Source organism: Myotis brandtii, unplaced genomic scaffold, assembly GCF_000412655.1.
Source record: "Myotis brandtii unplaced genomic scaffold, ASM41265v1 scaffold395, whole genome shotgun sequence".
NCBI lineage: Eukaryota > Metazoa > Chordata > Mammalia > Chiroptera > Vespertilionidae > Myotis > Myotis brandtii.
The window spans coordinates 2,654,167-2,671,836 of NW_005365155.1; the positions used below are offsets into that span (position 1 = coordinate 2,654,167).

A 17,670-nucleotide genomic window follows, 5' to 3' on the forward strand; every position below is an offset into this window, starting at 1 on the left:
AGTGGCACCAAGTGACCTTTCAGAAGGGGCTTTGGCCATCAGGTGAAGCCGATCAGAGCTCTCCCTCCAGGGGGCGCCATCCCCACGCAGTCCCTGGGCACAGCAGCCCAGTCCAGGGACAGGCAGGTGCTCACACCACCTTTGCCAGCATGACTCAGACTCCTACATTTCTTACCGAAGAGATTCTTCTGTTGATGAGTTAAGATAATACCTTTTTATATTTGTTATGTCATGCTTTTTCTCATACTTACCTGTTGGAGAAATAAATTGGAATTCTGCCTCATGAAAGTAAAATTTGGCATATGACACAATATATAGTAAAAAGATAATTTCACTGATTAAAAAGTTACCTTATTAATATTGGAACAGTTTGTGTCTATTCAGCGACATCCTCTCTATTCATCGTTGGTGTCCAACAGTAATTATTCATAGTATCATGGTTTTCCCCACAGCAACCACATGAGTGGATAAGCGTGTATTTCACCCTTTTCGTGGATGAGGAAACTGAGCTGGGGCTGACAGGTAGCTCTCCGAAGGTCACATGTGCAGCAGAAGGTTACAGTATCCCCTGCAACTGACTGGCACAGGTGTCCCGGGCCTGAGTCTGAAGACCCGCTCCCGCTGGGGGGGCGCAGGGGACATGCACACGGCCGCTGCCCCAGGGGGCTCTCGGTCGCCTCTCAGCGACCTCCTCCTCATATTGAGCTCTCCTGCTGCATTTCTCTTCTCTGGGCCCAGCACCATCGCACATTGTCTAGACCAGTGGTCGGCAAACTGCGGCTCGAGAGCCACATGCGACTCTTTGACCCCTTGAGTGTGGCTCGTCCACAAAATACAGACTTCTGCGCATGGGCCACGAAGTTTCAGTCGCACTGTACGTGCGCACCCACACGTGGTATTTTGTGGAAGAGCCACACTCAAGGGGCCAAAGAGCCGCATGTGGCTCGCAAGCCGCAGTTTGCCAACCACTGGTCTAGACTGACTGCTTCGCCTCCGTGGTTCCCTGGATGTAAGCGCCTCCCTTTGTTCACACGAGGCCCCAGCCATTAGCACAGAGCTGGCGGGAGGCCCTGCCATCTGCTTCCTGAGCCAGTGAAGACAGGGTGTCCCCGACACAGCACCTTCCTGACCCCCCCCCTCCCCCGGTGCCCGGTGCGATGGGTGGACTGAATGCTTAGAATTGTCTCTGGGAAGTGAGACTAAGGATCATCTTTCTATTTCTCTCTGCCGCTATATTTTCTGCATTGAGCTGGTATTACTATATAATTAAATTTTTAAAGGAGTTGACTTTTATGACATATAGAAAAAAACTAAAGGAGACGTGCTGAAGTCATTCTGTAAGGTACTTCTAGGTCTTTCCCCCTTTTGTACAAACTTTGTATAATATTACTGCTGTTACATTTTGAAGACTTTTTTAAAAATGCATGTTAACATAGGAAGAATACGGTGCCTGACATATCAGTTCAAAAACAAATGATCTCTATTTCCACAAACAGTGGGCTTGGATGCCCTGGTCTGGGGCGAGTCAGCCTTCACGTTGCGCCGCATCGGTGGTCTTCTTAACCCCTCAGTCACTCCCCACTCAAGCACTGCCTCGGGCGGCGCTGTGGTCAGCCTTTGGAGGAAGGTCGGGTTGGAAGAAGGTTTGGGTGTTGTTGTTAATCCTCATTCGAGGATATTTCTCCATTGATTTTTAGAGAGAGTGGAAGGGAGGGGAAGAAACAGAGAGAAACGTCAGTGTGAGAGAGCCACATCAATTGGTTGCCTCCCACATGTGACCCAACCGGGACTGGGATCAAGCTTACAACTGAGGTACGTGCCCTTGACCAGAATCAAACCCAGGACCCTTCAGTCCACAGGCCGACACTCTAGCCACTGAACCAAACCGGCTAGGGCTGGAAGGAGGTTTTTGAAATATGACTTTTGTTTTTACACAGAAAGGATCTTACTTAAATGTGGTAACCTGTGAAGAATGCTCAATATCATTCGTCATTAGTGAAATGAAAATTAAAGCCACAGTGATATCCACTACACACATATTAGAATGGCTAATGGTTTTTTAATTGGCAATATCAAGGACATGGAGGAATTAGAAATTTCATACATTTTTTGGTGGGGTTTCTTAGAAGTTTAAACATGCACTTACTACTCGACGCAGCACTATCATTCCTAGGGTGTTTTTTTTTCCAAGAGAAATAAAACATATGTCCACACAAAGACCTGTATGCAAATGTTAGAGGATTTATTCATAATTGCCAAAACTGGAAACAACCCAAGTGTCCACAGAATGGGATACTACTCGGCAACAAAAGGGAACAAACTACTGATGTGCAACAATACGGATGAATTTCAGAAGCGGGGCTCTAAGTGAAAGGAGCCGGCACAAAAGGCTGCAATGCATGACTCTATTTACATGACATCGGAGAAGGCAGAACTGTGGGAACACATCAGACCCGTGGTTGCCAGGGCTGGGAAGGAGATTGGCCACAAAATGGCAACTTTCCATCATGATAGAAATATCCCATGTCTTGACTATGCTAATGATTATAGGACTGTCTATGGCTGTTATTGTATGTACATTCTAACTCAATAAACCTGACTTAAAGTAATGTTACGTAGGCCCTCGTCGGGTAGCTCAGTTGGTTAGAACATTGTCCTCAGACACTAAGGCACCAAGGTTTCAGGTTCTATCCCCAGTCAGGGCACATATAAGAAGCAATCAATGAATGCATAAATAAGTGGAACAACAAATCGATGTTTTTCTCTCTCTCTCAAAAGAGTAATGTGTAGGAGATGGATGTAAAGAGTGATGAGCATCTTTGACTAAACAACAAGATAAATGCTTAGTTCTCTAATTGACAAATATATTTATCATGATATGTAGCTAATTACCTGTTGTGTGACTTGTGCATCATTTTTACCCTCCTGGTCATAGGGAATAATACAGAGCCTTTAGTTAATGTTCATGGCAATTGCTGAGTGATTGAAACTGAGAAGCAGAATTTCCTATGAGAGTGGAAGCATTTAATAGTTAACCAAAGCAGGAAGCTTGGACTGTGGGTGGTAACCAGCAAATGCAACCACGCTGGGGGCAGGTGGAGACTTCTCTGTGACCCTCCTGAAGTAACGATGGTGACTGGAATGGAGTCTAGCTCCTGCTTCCTCTGTCTGCTGCTCGAGCCTCACTCCCGGTGGGTTGGAGTCTGAATTCGCTTGGTGACCAATTTCCCGAAGCTGGTGTGCCAAGATGAACCCACTTGAAAACTGTGGGCTCTTGGTCTTGGCTGCAAGGCCGTCCAGCTGAGGTGGGTGGCCCCGCATCTGCTGCCGCATTGTGCTGCCTGCTGCCTCCATCTGCTTTCTGTCAGAGCCAGTGCCAGCGAATCACTAATCTATTAGAGAAACATGAAATCAGAGCGCACGCTCGTCCTGGCTTGGCCTCTCCTGTGCTGCTTGGCTCACATGTTTGCTTTTTGTTTATTGGTGGGGGGGGGGGGGGGGGGGTGGATATGCTATCAAGTAGGCAGAGAGTCTGGGACATGAGTCATTTTTCACTCCTTCCCACACGTTTTAAAAAGATTATGGGGAAAATCCTGTTAATGGTTATTGATGACAATTGTTGGTGGTAAGAGTTCCTACCATTCAGAGGTGACTGCCCAGCACTGGACCGGTCGGTTTCTGCCTGTGCCCCATTACCAGCATGACGTACAGACGTCCAGACTGATGTCCAAAAGATTGAGTAACTTGTCCAAGTTATGCCGCTAGGAAGCATCAGACTGACATCCAAGCCCGGATTTTAGAGCCCGTGCTGTAGTCACTGCTGCCCTAAGCCGTCGAAGCCGTTAGAAGCCATTTTCCTGTGGGCAGCAGGACAGCCACAGCCTCCAGAAGAAGAAAGGGGGACTCTGCATTTCTTCCACCAGATCGCGGCCTCTGTGACTAGGACATGGGAACTGACATGTGAATTGCCGTGTGCCACATTCGGTGGCTTTCTGAGTACCTGTGTGTACGTGTTCCAGGCACAGCGGCTGTGCTCTAATGAGTGACCACTGAGTCCAGAGCGCTTCCGGCTCTGAGACAAAGTCCAGCTGCTGAGTTGAGCAAAGCCCTGAAACGCAGCTCCTCGCTAGTGCATACCTGACCGGGAAGGTTGGAAGCAAGCTGCAGGTGACAGCCTCTCGGTCATTGCTCCTGTGCTCATTCAGGTACAGCTCAGCTGCCCGCTAAACCCAGGTGCGAAGCCAAGTGGCGCACCTGTCAGGTCCAGCTGTGAGCAAGGCCAGCAAAATCAGAGCCTCCTTCCCTGATGAAACTGCCAGGGGCCTCATCTGCCATAACCACGTCGAAACATCTGTTTTCCGAAAGGAGTGAAGTGTCATTTCATTTCCTTCGAAAGCAAAGAGGACATATGTTTTCACTGCATAAAGTTTCTTACCAAATGAGTCACCAAATGCGTGCTGGGGGAGGGTGGAAACGAGCTAGAGAAAGAGCATGAAAATTTGAATTAATTTCATTTGCATCCAAACTGTGAATGAGTTTCCTTATTTTTAATAAAGTGAGAGCCAGAAAGGAGCCCTGGATATCACTGACGTCGTCACATCCTGTGGGAGCCAGGCATGTGAGGTCAGGAGGGGAGCAGTCTTGTCTGCTCACGGGAAAGTTCGGCTGCTGGGGCGTTGGGGATGCAGGGGACCAGGCAGGTGGCTGCAGCGCGCCCACGGCTCTGCGTCCCTCCCGCCAGGGTGGTGAGCAGAAGGTGCCCTTCCCGCCGAGGTGGTGACGGGAGACAGACCTTCTGTGTGGTCCTGTGGGGTGGGAGATTCAGCAGCAACTCAAGAGCTTTTTATAAAGATGGTGGAAATTGATGAGCAGTGAATGTTTTTTACTTTTCCTTGAAACAGTGTAAGCTTGATTGTTTCTGTAAAGGCAGAGTAGTTTCCTCATGAAAAGGCAGCTGAATTGGAGGAGCTGGCCAGGAGAGACTGGCTCGTGCCCCTGGTGGCCGCTGAGGGGTTCGTGTCAGCCTGTTCTGTTCCTTCTGGCCCCTCTCACTGTCCGCTGCCGACATTGCCGGTGCCTCACTACTCCTCGTCAGCCTTCCAGAGGATGGTCAGGGTCAGGAGGCGCTTTAGCAGGTCGCTGTCTGTGCTGCGGGGCCCTTTGCTAGCCTGGCCCAGGATTGGTCTACAGCAGCCGGCAGCAGAGTATGGCCCGCTTTGGCCCGCTGCCTGTATTTGTGAATAAAGTTTTATTGGAACACAGGCATGCCCAGTTGTGTATGCATCGTCTGTGGCAGCTTAGTTGTGACAGAGACAGCCTGGCCCACAAAGCCTATCCAGCCCTTTACAGTGAGAGTGCTGGCCGTGGTCTGTGTGGACAGTGACCTTCGCACCATCTGCCATGAGTCAGGCACGCAACAGACAACCGAATAAAGTGCACTGATGCTGATGCACCTGGCAGAGAGCAAGCAGCCGGCGGTGTTGGGAAGTCTGAATTTCTTGCAGATTTTCAGGGGGATGCAGCTTCCTAGTGTGGACCTGAGAACACTTGGTTTCGTGATTGTGAAGATACTGTTACATCAGTGTAGTTTTTCCTTCCGCACCTGAGCAGCTGCACTGCGCATGCCTGGGCTCTGAGCTGTACTCACAGGCTGCCTGGTGCCAGCCCGGCTCCTGCACCCACCAGCCACGTGGCCCCGGACCAGCTGGAACGCCCTGCGCCTCGGGCGCCCCATCCCTGGAGTGCAGGGTGTAGTCATAGGAACCCCTCCTACTTGATGGGAGGATTAAGTGAGTTATGCAGAGAACTTGGGGCTGCGTTTGGCACATAGTAAATATCAGGTATCTGCTCTTATTGTTCCTAATCAAATCCAGTTTCTGCCGCAAAACCTAGAGAAGCTCCTCATCTCAGAATGACGCCCAGGCCTGGCAGCGGGACAAGGCCTGCGCAGGTGGCCTCTCCCCCGGCGCCGCCTCCTCCCAGTGACTCTCTGGCCTGTTGTTTGTGGCCTCTTCCATCCATGCCCTCTCCCCTCCTCTGCCATATTAAACCCCTACCGTATGTCATAGAGCCCCAACAACTCTTCACGCAGTCGGTGTTAGAGAGGCGTGTCTTTGTTTTACAGAGAGGAGAGTGAAACAATAAAGACAGCGGACCTTAGGCCACACCGTCAGCAATGCAGAGCCTCACGCACTCCAGCTCGCCCCATCCCAGAGCCTCCCACACGGGCTCCTGATGCAGGCCCCGCCAGCTAACCCATCCCAGAGCCTCCACGCGGGCTCCTGATGCAGGCCCCGCCAACAGCCCTTCACTCAAGGAGGCCTCACTAGCCCCACTGTCTTGGAGCATCTTGTGTCCCCAAGCACCCTTCCTCTAGGCCGGTGGTTCTCAACCTTCCTAATGCCGCGACCCTTTAATACAGTTCCTCATGTTGTGGTGACCCCCAACCATAAAATTATTTTCGTTGCTACTTCATAACTGTCATTTTGCTACTGTTATGAATCGTAATGTAAATATCTGATATGCAGGATGTAATTTCATTGTTACAAATTGAACATAAAGCATAGTGATTAATCACAAAAACAATATGTAATTATATATATGTTTTCTGGTGGTCTTAGGCGACCCCTGTGAAAGGGTCGTTCGACCTCCCAAAGGGGTCGTGACCCACAGGTTGAGAACCGCTGCTCTAGGCTCTCTGCTTCTCACTGTGCACTGACTTTTTGTTTTGCTTTTGTGTGTTATTTTTCCTTTCCCTTGCTACTCCATCTCACACACACACGCACACACACACACACACACATGCACGCACACACATACACATGCTTAGATTGTGAGCTGCCTGGGTGCAGGAATTGGGTTGTATTTAACTCAGTATCCCCTGTGCCTAGAACACATATGTTGTATGGGTGAGACGATACTTCCAGAAAGTAGTGGAACACTAGTTCTTGATTATGCACTAGTCTTTCCACGTGTGTTGTATTTCAACAGTCACTTATTGGGAGGCAGCGTATTTTATTGGTTAATTGCATGGGTTCCAGAGTCAGTTTGCTTGGACTTGAATCCTAAGCTACTAGCTGTCGGTTTTCCTCAGTTATCAATGGAATCGTGGTCGTGTCTGTATTCCACATGGTTGTCAGAGAAATGAAGGAAGTCGTCGACGCAAAGCCTTGCCAGTGTCTTGTTCGCACTGTGGTTCAGCAGGTGTTACTGCTGGGGTGGCGGTAGATGTGCCTTTAATTGAGTTGGGTTTAGTGTATGTATATTCAATCAAAAAAAAGGCATAGAGGAGAAAGGAAGCAAAACCATTGACATGGAGCCCAGGCCATGGCAGCTACAACTCTCCCCAAGGCGCCTGTGCCCAGTGTGAGCGGGGTGGGGTGGGGGTGGTCGGAGCTCCTCATCTCAGGCCCTGCTGCTCCCAGGTGCCACCACCTCACTGTGTGGAGTGTCATGCCACTGCTTGAAACTGTATTTCATAAAACCTGGCACCAAGCACAAACCAGCCACTCTACCTGGTGCTCAAGCCAAAAAAAAGTGTTCCTGGCACCCGAGGAAAATGGACGGTGCTGGACTCATGGCGAGGTTCCGCGTGCCTCCCCCCCTTCCCCTGGGGTGCTTCGGAGGCTGGGCTTGGCCATCTGTGCGCCTGTCTTCCACGCCGTCCGGAACCCTCCATCGGAACTGGGTGTGGCCCCACAGTCCACTGCCGGCAGAGGGGCCGGAGCAATGGCCTGGGTTGAAGGGCAGGAATGGGAGGTGTGGGGGACGGAGCAGCCTTGGCGCCAGCATCCCTGGCCTGTTCATGGATGAGTTAATGATTAGCCTGGATTTGCCCTCCATGTCGCGCTGTCCTGGGTGGCTCCTGCCTCTGGAATGTGCAGAAAGAGCGTGTTTGAGGCTGCCCGCCTCGCAGCGCCCACAGGGAAGGGTTAATAGGAATGACTAATGTTCTGTGTTGATCACGGTGTTGGACGGAAAGTTTCCAGTGAATGTTTCACAAGTCCAGATAGTAAGTAAAAGGCCCTAATTTGTGTTTGCTTGCTTTTTGTTTAGGTAACTACTCCAGACCCCCAACGTATAGTGGGGTGCCCAGTGCAAGCTACAGTGGCCCGGGGCCTGGTGTGGGCATCAATGCCAACAACCAGATGCACGGGCCAGGGCCAGGCCAGCCGTGTGGTGCTATGCCCCTGGGACGAATGCCATCAGCCGGGATGCAGAACAGACCGTTTCCTGGAAACATGAGCAGCATGACCCCCAGCTCTCCTGGCATGTCTCAGCAGGGCGGGCCAGGAATGGGGCCGCCAATGCCAACCGTGAACCGTAAGGCACAGGAGGCAGCCGCCGCAGTGATGCAGGCCGCTGCCAACTCAGCACAAAGCAGGTATGCCATTGGGGCGGCGGTCTGGTGTGTGCGTGAACGGGGCTGGGCACCGCGTGGTCCCCGGGTCACATGGGGGCAGAGCAGTAGCAAGTCGTTTTGCTTGGCTGGGAGGCTCAGAAAAACAAATGACAGGCCAGTTCTCTGAGGCACCAAAGAAGGAATCTGAGTGGTGGGCAAGTCGGTTGTGGGGCGTTATTTGAAATGGCTGTGAATGGTCACTGAGCAGCCCCTCAGAGCCCAGGCATAGGCGTGGCTGGGGTTCCCTTTAACATAGCCAGGTTTGCGCAGAAAACCTCAAGCCTGTAAACCAGTTAAAATCTACAACATTGAAAAAGAACGTCCCCCGTTTGTCCCCCCACCATAAAATGTTTATGGCAAAGAAACTTTGTACACATATGTGTATTGTGTGTGTTTGTCTAAGTGTGTATGTGTGAGATTCATCCTTCATATTCTTATCTTTTATTTTTCTGGGCACACCTGTCTGTCCAAACCAAAATGAGGTTAATGCAAAGATAATATTTCAGGAAGTTTAATTTGATCCAGGAGGATTTTATCCTCAATTATTTGATTTCAATCCTGATTTTAAAATTAATTCTTAAAGTAAATACTTGGCCTGTATAAAAGTAACATTGAATTTAAAAATTCGGAGGCCAGAGTGAATGTTTTCAGAGAAGCACCTGTATATATGTTTTATGTTTAACTTATACTAAAATGCATTTAAAACAAGCAAATTGAGCCCAGCTGGAGTGGCTCAGTGGTTGAGCATCGACCTATGAACCATGAGGTCATGGTTCGATTCCCGGTAAGGGCACATGCCTGGGTTGCAGGCTGGATCCCCAATAGGAGGTGTGCATGAGGCAGCCGATCAATGATTCTCTCTTATCATTGATGTTTCTATCTCTCCTTCTCCCTTCCTCTTTGAAATCAATAAAAATATTTTTAATTAATTTTAAAAAAGCAGATTGAAGGATATGTATGAAAATAGGGTACCTTGAAGAAATGATAGAAGGTTCTGATTTTTTTTCCAAAGGGAGATAAAAGCGTGCATGTGTGCATGTGTGTGCGCGCGTGTGTGTGTGTGTGTGTGTGTGTGTGTGTATGTAAATGTGTCCCTTTGTTACCTTCCCTCTGAAGCTGCTATTTGGGAATGTTAGGGACCCCTCCAATCTCACTGTTTCCTCCAAATAATGAAAAATTTCCCTTGAGGAATCAAAATGAAAACCACTCATTCTCTCTCCATCTCTCCTTCTCTCTCCCCTCTTTCCTCCCCATCTCTCCATCTCTTTCTCATCCCCATTACAATTAGAACTTCCTGTATGCCAGCAGTGTACCTCTAACCCGAACCTGTGCAGATTCAGGGGATGTTTTAATGAACCTGTCTGTGAGGACTGGTTTGACTGGTATTTGAGTAGAAAGCACTTGATTGAATTTGATTTGAGGCCTTGGCTAGTGATCTGGGAAGGAGATGACCGTAGAGATGCTGATTAGGAACTCCTGCCGTGCTCCCTCGGTGTCAGTTCATCTGTCACTTTGCAGAAAGGCAGGAATCACTGTCATCCATGCATTTTCCTTCCATTTGCAATCGGGAGACCATTCCACCGCCTGCCTGCAGGCGCCGCCCAAGTGAGCCTCCGGGAGTTTAAATGGACTGTATTTTTGACTAAAGTCAAAGCTGTACTTCAGAACTGAACTGAGATGAGATCTGAAAATCTTACTCTGTTCTCTCCTTCGTCCTGCCCACCCCCACCCCCAACCCCTTTTAAGGAAAGTACCTCGTTCCACTGCAGGCAGCTGCATGGTACAGAGTATTACACCATATCTGTGACCCTCCACACCTGTGTGTGGAAGTGACAGGTGGACAGGGGTGTTCATACTGTCGACAGAACAAATCCAAAGAAGTTGTTCTTCTGTTCTGCTTTAGGCCACCATACATTAGGTCGCCTGCTTATCCCAGCCAGTCTGGGGCTGGCGGACGCCCCCTGTTTTCTTCCCAGCACCCCAACTATGGCAACTCTCAGGCTCCCATGATGCACCAGCCTGACCAGTACGGGTAGGTAGCAACAGACCCTGACTCGCTGGGGCCCTGGGCGATTTTAAACTGTTAATGAACGTGCCATCTGGCTGCAGAAGTAACACCCAAAACAAAGTGAAAGACCTCGAAGGAAATCCATCTCAGAGGGGTTGTCTTTTTGTTTCTTTCTGTTTGTTTTGTTTTGTTCTGTTTTCATCACCAGCGTTGTGCTGGTTGGGTAGCAACCTGCATGCTGTCCCTGATCTGTCTGCATGGCTATCGGCATGGCTTCTTCCCTCATGCCTGAGACGAATCTACATTTTCTCTGTGGAAAAGTAATGAGATGACCTGCTCTAGTGTCATTCCCCCACTGTTGTCGTGTGTTGTCAGGTACTTGTGTTGTGTTATCATGACGGTGTTACTGTCACTGTCACTCACCAACCTGCTCCTGCACACCATCAATTCCAGGTGCAGTGGCCACCTTTGGCCAGAGATTCCCTGGGAAAATACAACCAGATAATCCTAAACAGAATTTTCTCTCAGAACACGGTGTGGCCGTATTATCAATTACAACACAGGAATTACAGACAGCAACAAAAAGGGTCTCTTTCCTACTAGAGAAGTAATATCAGGCTACACTATCTTAGGTTAGGGAATGCTTTTAAAGTATGTTATTACTGAGTAACTTACAAAGCAAAAATTATGATCGACATTTTTTGTATAGTAATGTAAGATTATCCTTCATAGATTGAATATGTGCACTAGATAGTTTCTATAGAAACATACCACATTTTTGGTTAAAGTAGGAAACGGTCAGCTAGCTTTGTTTAAGGACTAAATTCATGCAATATGGTTTCACTAGTTATGAACGGGCGATGGAGAGCTTTTTAATAGTCTTTATATTCAGGATACATTTATTTCGACAGTGAGAGCAAATGGTAAGTTTGCAATTGAGAGTTCTAAATCCTGTCAACATGGTCCTAAATGTGGACCAACAAATAGAAAATCCTATAAACATGATCCTAAAAATGCAGTACCAGGTAGAGGACTGGGTGAACACACATTTTGGGGAAATTGTCTTTTCCTCTTTTCCTTCCTTGTGGCACCTTCAAGGTCACTGCTTGAGCCCGTGGGAAGGTGGCCATGGGGAGAGAAGAGCATTTGCATCAGCTGCTAATCCGTAGGATCTGTCCTTCCCACCTCGGGAGTCCTATCTGGCCCCACGCAGCTCGCTCGCCTGTGCCTTGCCAAGCCACATTAAGCAGCTGTGTAAAATGAATTTAAATGGCATGCATCAGAGTGCAATCTCCTCCACTGGGGCAGAAAATCAATGTTAGCTAACCAGCACGCGGAGCTCGGGTCTGCGCTCCAGCCAGCAACGTCCGGAGAGCGTCCTAGAACACAGCACCTCCTCCTCATTTGAAACCAGGGAAAGGGAGATGTCGGGTTTCCGCGTGGGTCTGCTAGAGGCTTGGCACAGGCGCGGCTCCGCAGCCCCGCCCCGTTAGCTCTGAATTTTGTATTTCATGTCTACAGTATTCTTTCCACAGAAGAAAGACACCGTGTTTTATTTCTATTTTAAATCATCCTTCCTTTGCACTTTGCAATAAACAAAACCTGTTGTGCTTTTTTTTTGTAAGCAGAACTTGGCTGTGAGAAAACGTGTGGTGCGTGTTTGAGAGCTGCGGGTTCAGGAGTTTGGTTTTCACACGCTTTTGCGTTACCTAACAGCTCATTGCAGCAAACTCCTGTTTGTGCTTTTGTCTTTGTTTCCACATTGACAGCTGTCAGGTTCAAGTTCAGCGGGCAGTTTGAAGAGCCAGTTCTCATGTATCACTCTCTCTCTCTGGGAGAGGAAGCAGGGTTCCCAATTCCTTATGGTGACTCTTTCTCAAGTCAGAATCCCCAGGGGATGGAGCCAGGAGAGAGGCTGAGAAAGGACTGGATGGCGAAGGCGCGCAGTGAGGGAGTGGCAGTGAGGAGAGGGGCGCTCCTGTAAGATGAGGGTGTGGCGGGTGCGTGGGGCCGTGGAGAGAACACTCGGGGAGCTGTTCCTTCTTTAAAAGGCAGTGCCAGGTACGACACGTGCCACGTGGAGTAAGTCGAGGATTCTGTAGATGAGTTGTTTATTATGTTTCCCCTTTTGAGCAAAGAAATCCCTCATTTTGATTTTGAGAGGATTCGCAGTAGAATGTGGTGAATCGCACTGTTCAGGTACTAAAGAAGCTGAGTAATAGTATCCAGTATTTGAAATTAACAATTCATATCTGTTCAGGACTTCCCCTCCCCCCCCCCCCCCCCCCAACACACACACACACTGATAGACTTTTTACTCCGAAAATGCAGTTTTAAAGCTTTTCTAGTTAATGTAATCTCTTGAAGTAACGAGAAACAGTGCCGCACAGCCTGGCTGCAGCGTTGTTCTTGCTTTGAAAGTGAGCTGTGTCTGGCTGCCTTTGACTGGGACCCTCCTTTCTCAGGGCGGGGTGCCTGGAAGAACTTTTTCTTTTCGGCTTTCAGGCCTTTTCTGCAACATTTTTACCCAATTTTAAATCGTGTTTTTGCTTAAACTGAGTAACTGTTGTTCAAGGCCACATTTCGTTCTGGAAATCTATAGAATTTTAGGAGGTGTTTTAAGTTAGAAATGACTGTATTTATATATTTCCCAACACGATAGCCCTGGACATTCTTTTTAGAGGGTTTTACAAAATGTTGCTGTGGCAGAATCCATGAGCTGGAGAGCCCAGGCCCACATTCTTTGCTTCCAGCCAACAGACTGGTCCATTCAAGGTGCAGGAAGGCTGCACCTGGTTAGCCCAGCCCTCAAGCATCGCTCAGGGGAGCTCACCGCCGGGGCTGCCGAGCCCCTCCGGGTTCCAGGCCCACCTGCTCCTGTCCCTGAGGTGCACCCCTCGAGGCCGTCCTTGTCGGGTGGGATGAGGGGACGTCTTAGTTATCAGTTACCAAAATTCAAGGCCAGAGGCTTTTGCATTCTCCTCGCACCCTGAGCCTCTGCTTCATGGGCTGTTTGTTCTGGTTGCTGAGAGGGGTCAGTCCTTACTTTAGGGACGACTCGCACGTTCCCTGCGTGGAGGTGAAGGAAGTGCTGGATCTTGGAATCTGACAGCAGGTGCCGCTGTAGCAGAGCTGAGAACAGGGGACCTGTGAGAAGCCTGCATGAAGGAGTTAACGAAAAGGGGGAGATGTTCCCGTAGTCACAGCTTCTGGGAACCCCAGGGGGCATATGCAGCTTCCTCCATGCCTGGTGGCGTTAGGTCAGCAGGTACAGGGGCAAGAATGGAAACAGCCAGCGTGAAAGCTTCAGACACAGAGGCTGTGGGCACCGCCACCTTACAGAGGCCTGTGGCAAAGGGGCCAGGAGATGTTCTGCTCAGAGTGACTGCCCATCGTTCGCTAGAGACGGATGTGGAGAACATGCTGGAGGGTACACTGCCGTCCCCTGGACGGTCTTTGTCAGGGAGCTGTTAAATAGCATTCCCTTCGCCCATGCTCAAAGGGGAAAAGGAAACTTAAATGTACAGTCTATTACCAAAGGGCCGGGGGTTACTAATTCACAGCTGGAAAACGACTAATGGCTGTGGCTTTGTTGCTGGCATCGCACCCATCAGTTTCCATCAGGGAACAGGCTGTCTGGAGAGGAGGTCACGTTCACAGCCAGGGAGGATCTTAGAGAAAGACTCGAAGTGCTGGAGGGCATTCCCCGCAAGGCGGCGAAGAGGAACGAGAGGACCCCACTTTCCAGGCTGGCGTTTCCATCGTCTCCCGGCGTTGCCTCTGGGAGCTCAGAAGCGCCGTGCCCGAGCCAGACTTGTGGTCTCCGAGCCTGTCAGCAGTCCGTGACGCCCTCCACCCAGCCTCTGTGCATGCCGCCACCCAGGGGACACGGTGGTGCCCTCTGGTCATTCATCACCCAGTCCTGTCACCTCCCGATCTCACGTAGCTCTTCCCTGTCCCACTCCTGGGTCCCCAGCACCATCCTCTCCTACCTAGACTGTCAGAGCCACACAGTCCGTCAGCCCTACATCCCCTCTTCCCGCCCAGCGTCCTCCCATCCAGTCAGAGAGCAAACAATGCCTTTGAAATGCACATTCCTTCTAGTCGCTCAGGGTGCAGACCAAACCTTACAGAACCCCGGCCTTGAATGATGTGGCCCTCCCCGCCCTCTGCTCTCATGTCTTATAGTCCCTCCCCACCACCACCACCAGCTGTCCCTCCCTGAGGCAGAAAGGCCCTCCTGTCCTCCCACCTATGGGCTCCCCTCGGGCCCCTGGGTGGATCCCTCAGATCTCGTGGAGGGGAGGACGCATGCCTTCCTCAGGGAACTTCCCTAGCACCTGCAAGGCCCTTCCCCACAGCCGGGGCCCTTGGCGCTCACTGCTCCCGGTAGCTCCTGTGCTTGTTGTTTGTTTGTTTGGGCGACTACTGTGCCCCTTGCCCTCCCTCCCACCGCTGTCCTAAACACCCATCTTGAACAAATGATGGGGACTATCAGCTCGATAGGAGGTGTTGCTGATGGATCTAGTTATTCCCAGCACGTCTCCCTGAGGGAAGGGTGTAATGGTGTTTTAAATAGCACGGGCTGTGTATTTTCACAGGACTCTACAGTCGGGAATCACAGGCATCCTGTTCTTGGTCTTTGGTTTAGTGACAGGAAGCACTGTGCCTCGGGATGGATTCCTCGCCAGCACTGGAGGTGACGCGATTGCTTTGCCACCAGAGCCTCGAGTGCCTTTGTTCACAGAGTGCTGCTGGGTCAGCCGCACGGAGAGTGGGCCGCTGGGGCAGCTTCTTCTCTGTCTGACTGTAGTTTTAGAGACTTAGGGAGTGGTTTTCCCTTTTCAGATATTCGATTAAAAATAACCTCAACTGAAGGTGTCCAAGTACCATTTAGGAAGAGGCACGGTGTGGCGTGATGGAAAGTCTGTTTGGCCAGTGGAGCGGACTCAGGGGAACATGGCTTGTGTTGATAGAAGATGTGAGGCAGGGCCTGTGTGATGTGCGTGGACACTCGGCTGTCTCCACGAACACGCGGCTGGAGTGGACTTTCCACATTGCACCTCCCTGGTCTGGTGGCCCTTAGGTTTGAGTGAAGGAGGGCCCCATGGCAGTGTTTGCCTGGCTCATTCCTCTCCTGCTCCAGAGCTCACACTGCATCGCGAGGGACAGTCGCATGGCCAGCAGCGGATGTCGGTGGTCACGCCTCTCTGACTGACCAGGCGCTGCTCGCTGTTCATTTGGAACAACCCTCGAGTCATGGATATGCTAAAACGCTTCAGAGTGAGACCCCTCTCCGTGTGTCTTTGCCTCTGGATTTAAATAAAGTGGCTTCACTCCTGTAGTGTTTGTTTCCAAAGCACTTCTGTCTGTCCCTGCTCTCCTCCAAGGGGCTTTGTCAGAATCTGGTCACTTCCAGGAGAGTCCACTTCCCTGTGTCACCGCTGGGGAGCAATGGTGATGCTGCGATGATGTGGCCTGCACACTTCCTTGGATGCACCACAATCGTGTGCAGCCTGTTTAGTTTACATGTTATTGTAAGTGACTTAAAAACAAGATATTTAGCCTGGCTGGTTTGGCTCAGTGGATAGAGCATCGGCCTGTGGAATGAAGGGTCCTGGGTTCGATTCCAGTCAAGGGCACATGCCTGGTTTGTGGGCTCCATCCCCAGTAGGGGCCTGCAGGAGGCAGCCGATTAATGATTCTCATCATTGATGTTTCTATCTCTCTCTCCCTCTCCCTTCCTCTCTGAAATCAATAAAAATATATTTTTAAAAAACAAACAAGATATTTAGATGGGTTTCACTTAATGTTTTTAGCTGCCAGATTCGAGCTCTAGTGGGAAGCAATATTCCGCCTTCCGAGTGGACGCTGGCAACGGTCTCTTTAAAACGTGTTTGCCTCTGGCTTTTCCCCAAACCAGGCCTTTGTTGGCAGATGAACGTTTGATGTTTGAGAACTCTCCAAAGGGACTGAGGGAGAACCTATAAAGATTACTCGTGCGCGTGGGCTAGGAGCAGGACGAGGGGCGCTTCCAGGAAGTGCACCTGCAGCCCCCTGCCTTGTCACTCGTTACAGTAACCTGGTTTTGTCATGGGACAACAGATGTTCAACCCTCGCATCTCATCCCATTCGAAAGCCGATTTAAACGCACTTGTGGCTCTTCTGCAGGTCTTCGTGTTCAGATGACAACCCCCCCCCCCCCCGGCCACATGTGGACGTGGACAGGTGGGGGGTGCCTGGCTGTGTGGACACCTGGCCACCATGAGCGCAGGCCCGTGGTCAGCACCTGTGGTTTGTGAGCACCGCCCAGCGGTCATTTCCACAGCGCGCAGCCCAGTACCCGCTTCGCAGCATAATCACCACAAAACGTCATTTTTCACCGTTTAACAAACTCCCTCCCGGGCATTTGGGCATTCGCTGCAGGTTAGGATCCGTGGCATCAGGGCAGCAGCAATTGGGACAAAACCTGTCTGTTCCTATCGGGCCCTGGAAACAGCCCAGTGGTTCCCGAGCCCAGAGGCCAGGGTTAGGGTTTGACAGAGTGTTTCCCTCGTCTCAGCTTGTGTTTTTGCCTGGTTCGGTTTGCTTTGCCTGCTCCTGTTTCCTTTGCAAAGAGAAAGTGTCTGGTGAGTGCCTTCTTCACCGTCACTCCGTTTGGACATCCAGACGTTGCCGAGGACTGAGGGGTGGTGAGCGCTGTCCCTGGAGGGGGCCGACTTCCGAGGCTGCTGGGTCCCAGTGATGGTGGCCAGCCCCACCACGTAAGAAAGCTTGTTGTGGCCACAGAGATTCTGTGTGAGCCCCTCCGCCGTGAGCTGGAGAGCTCGGCCTGGTCACCGAGGCCGCCACCTTGTCTCCTGCACAAAACACGTCTCAGTTTCCCCAGCTCGACGGGATGCCTTGCAAGCTCTTGTGTAGCGGTACGCCATCCTGCTTGTTCAGAATCACCAAGAGTCTCGGCAGTAATTTCCAAAGCCACAGTGAGGAGGACTCCGTCCGCGGGGACGAAAGACTGGCTCTCCCCCCAGCGAGACAGGCGGCCAGGTGCCCTGCGTTCCTGGGGAGACGCACTTCCTTCTGCTGCTTCTGTGCCCAGACACCCGGAGGCTGCGGCACACAGGACCGACTCCTTCCCGGGAGCAGCGTCCACAGGCTGTTGATTATCTCCACCACCTCCCACGGTGGCCACCCCGCCAAAGGGTGCCTCTAGGAGGCCCAGAGAAGAGCGCCATTCTGATGTAGCTTTCTCCAACCACAG

The 17,670-nt window shown here is 50.7% G+C and overlaps 1 protein-coding gene across 6 annotated transcripts in view; it reads left to right on the plus strand.

Annotated features, from left to right (window-relative positions):
* The window catches only part of ARID1B (AT rich interactive domain 1B (SWI1-like)), a 407,074-nt gene that overhangs the window by 351,262 nt on the left and 38,142 nt on the right, over positions 1-17,670 (plus strand). For 4 of the 6 annotated variants that reach the window (XM_014545060.1, XM_014545058.1, XM_014545059.1 and 1 more), the window contains 2 exons: positions 8,056-8,383; positions 10,305-10,433. In XM_014545060.1, the coding sequence (XP_014400546.1) occupies positions 8,056-8,383; positions 10,305-10,433 (457 nt within the window). The remainder of the gene's footprint in view (positions 1-8,055; positions 8,384-10,304; positions 10,434-17,670) is intronic. The other 2 variants (XM_014545061.1, XM_014545062.1) reach the window with 1 other exon arrangement.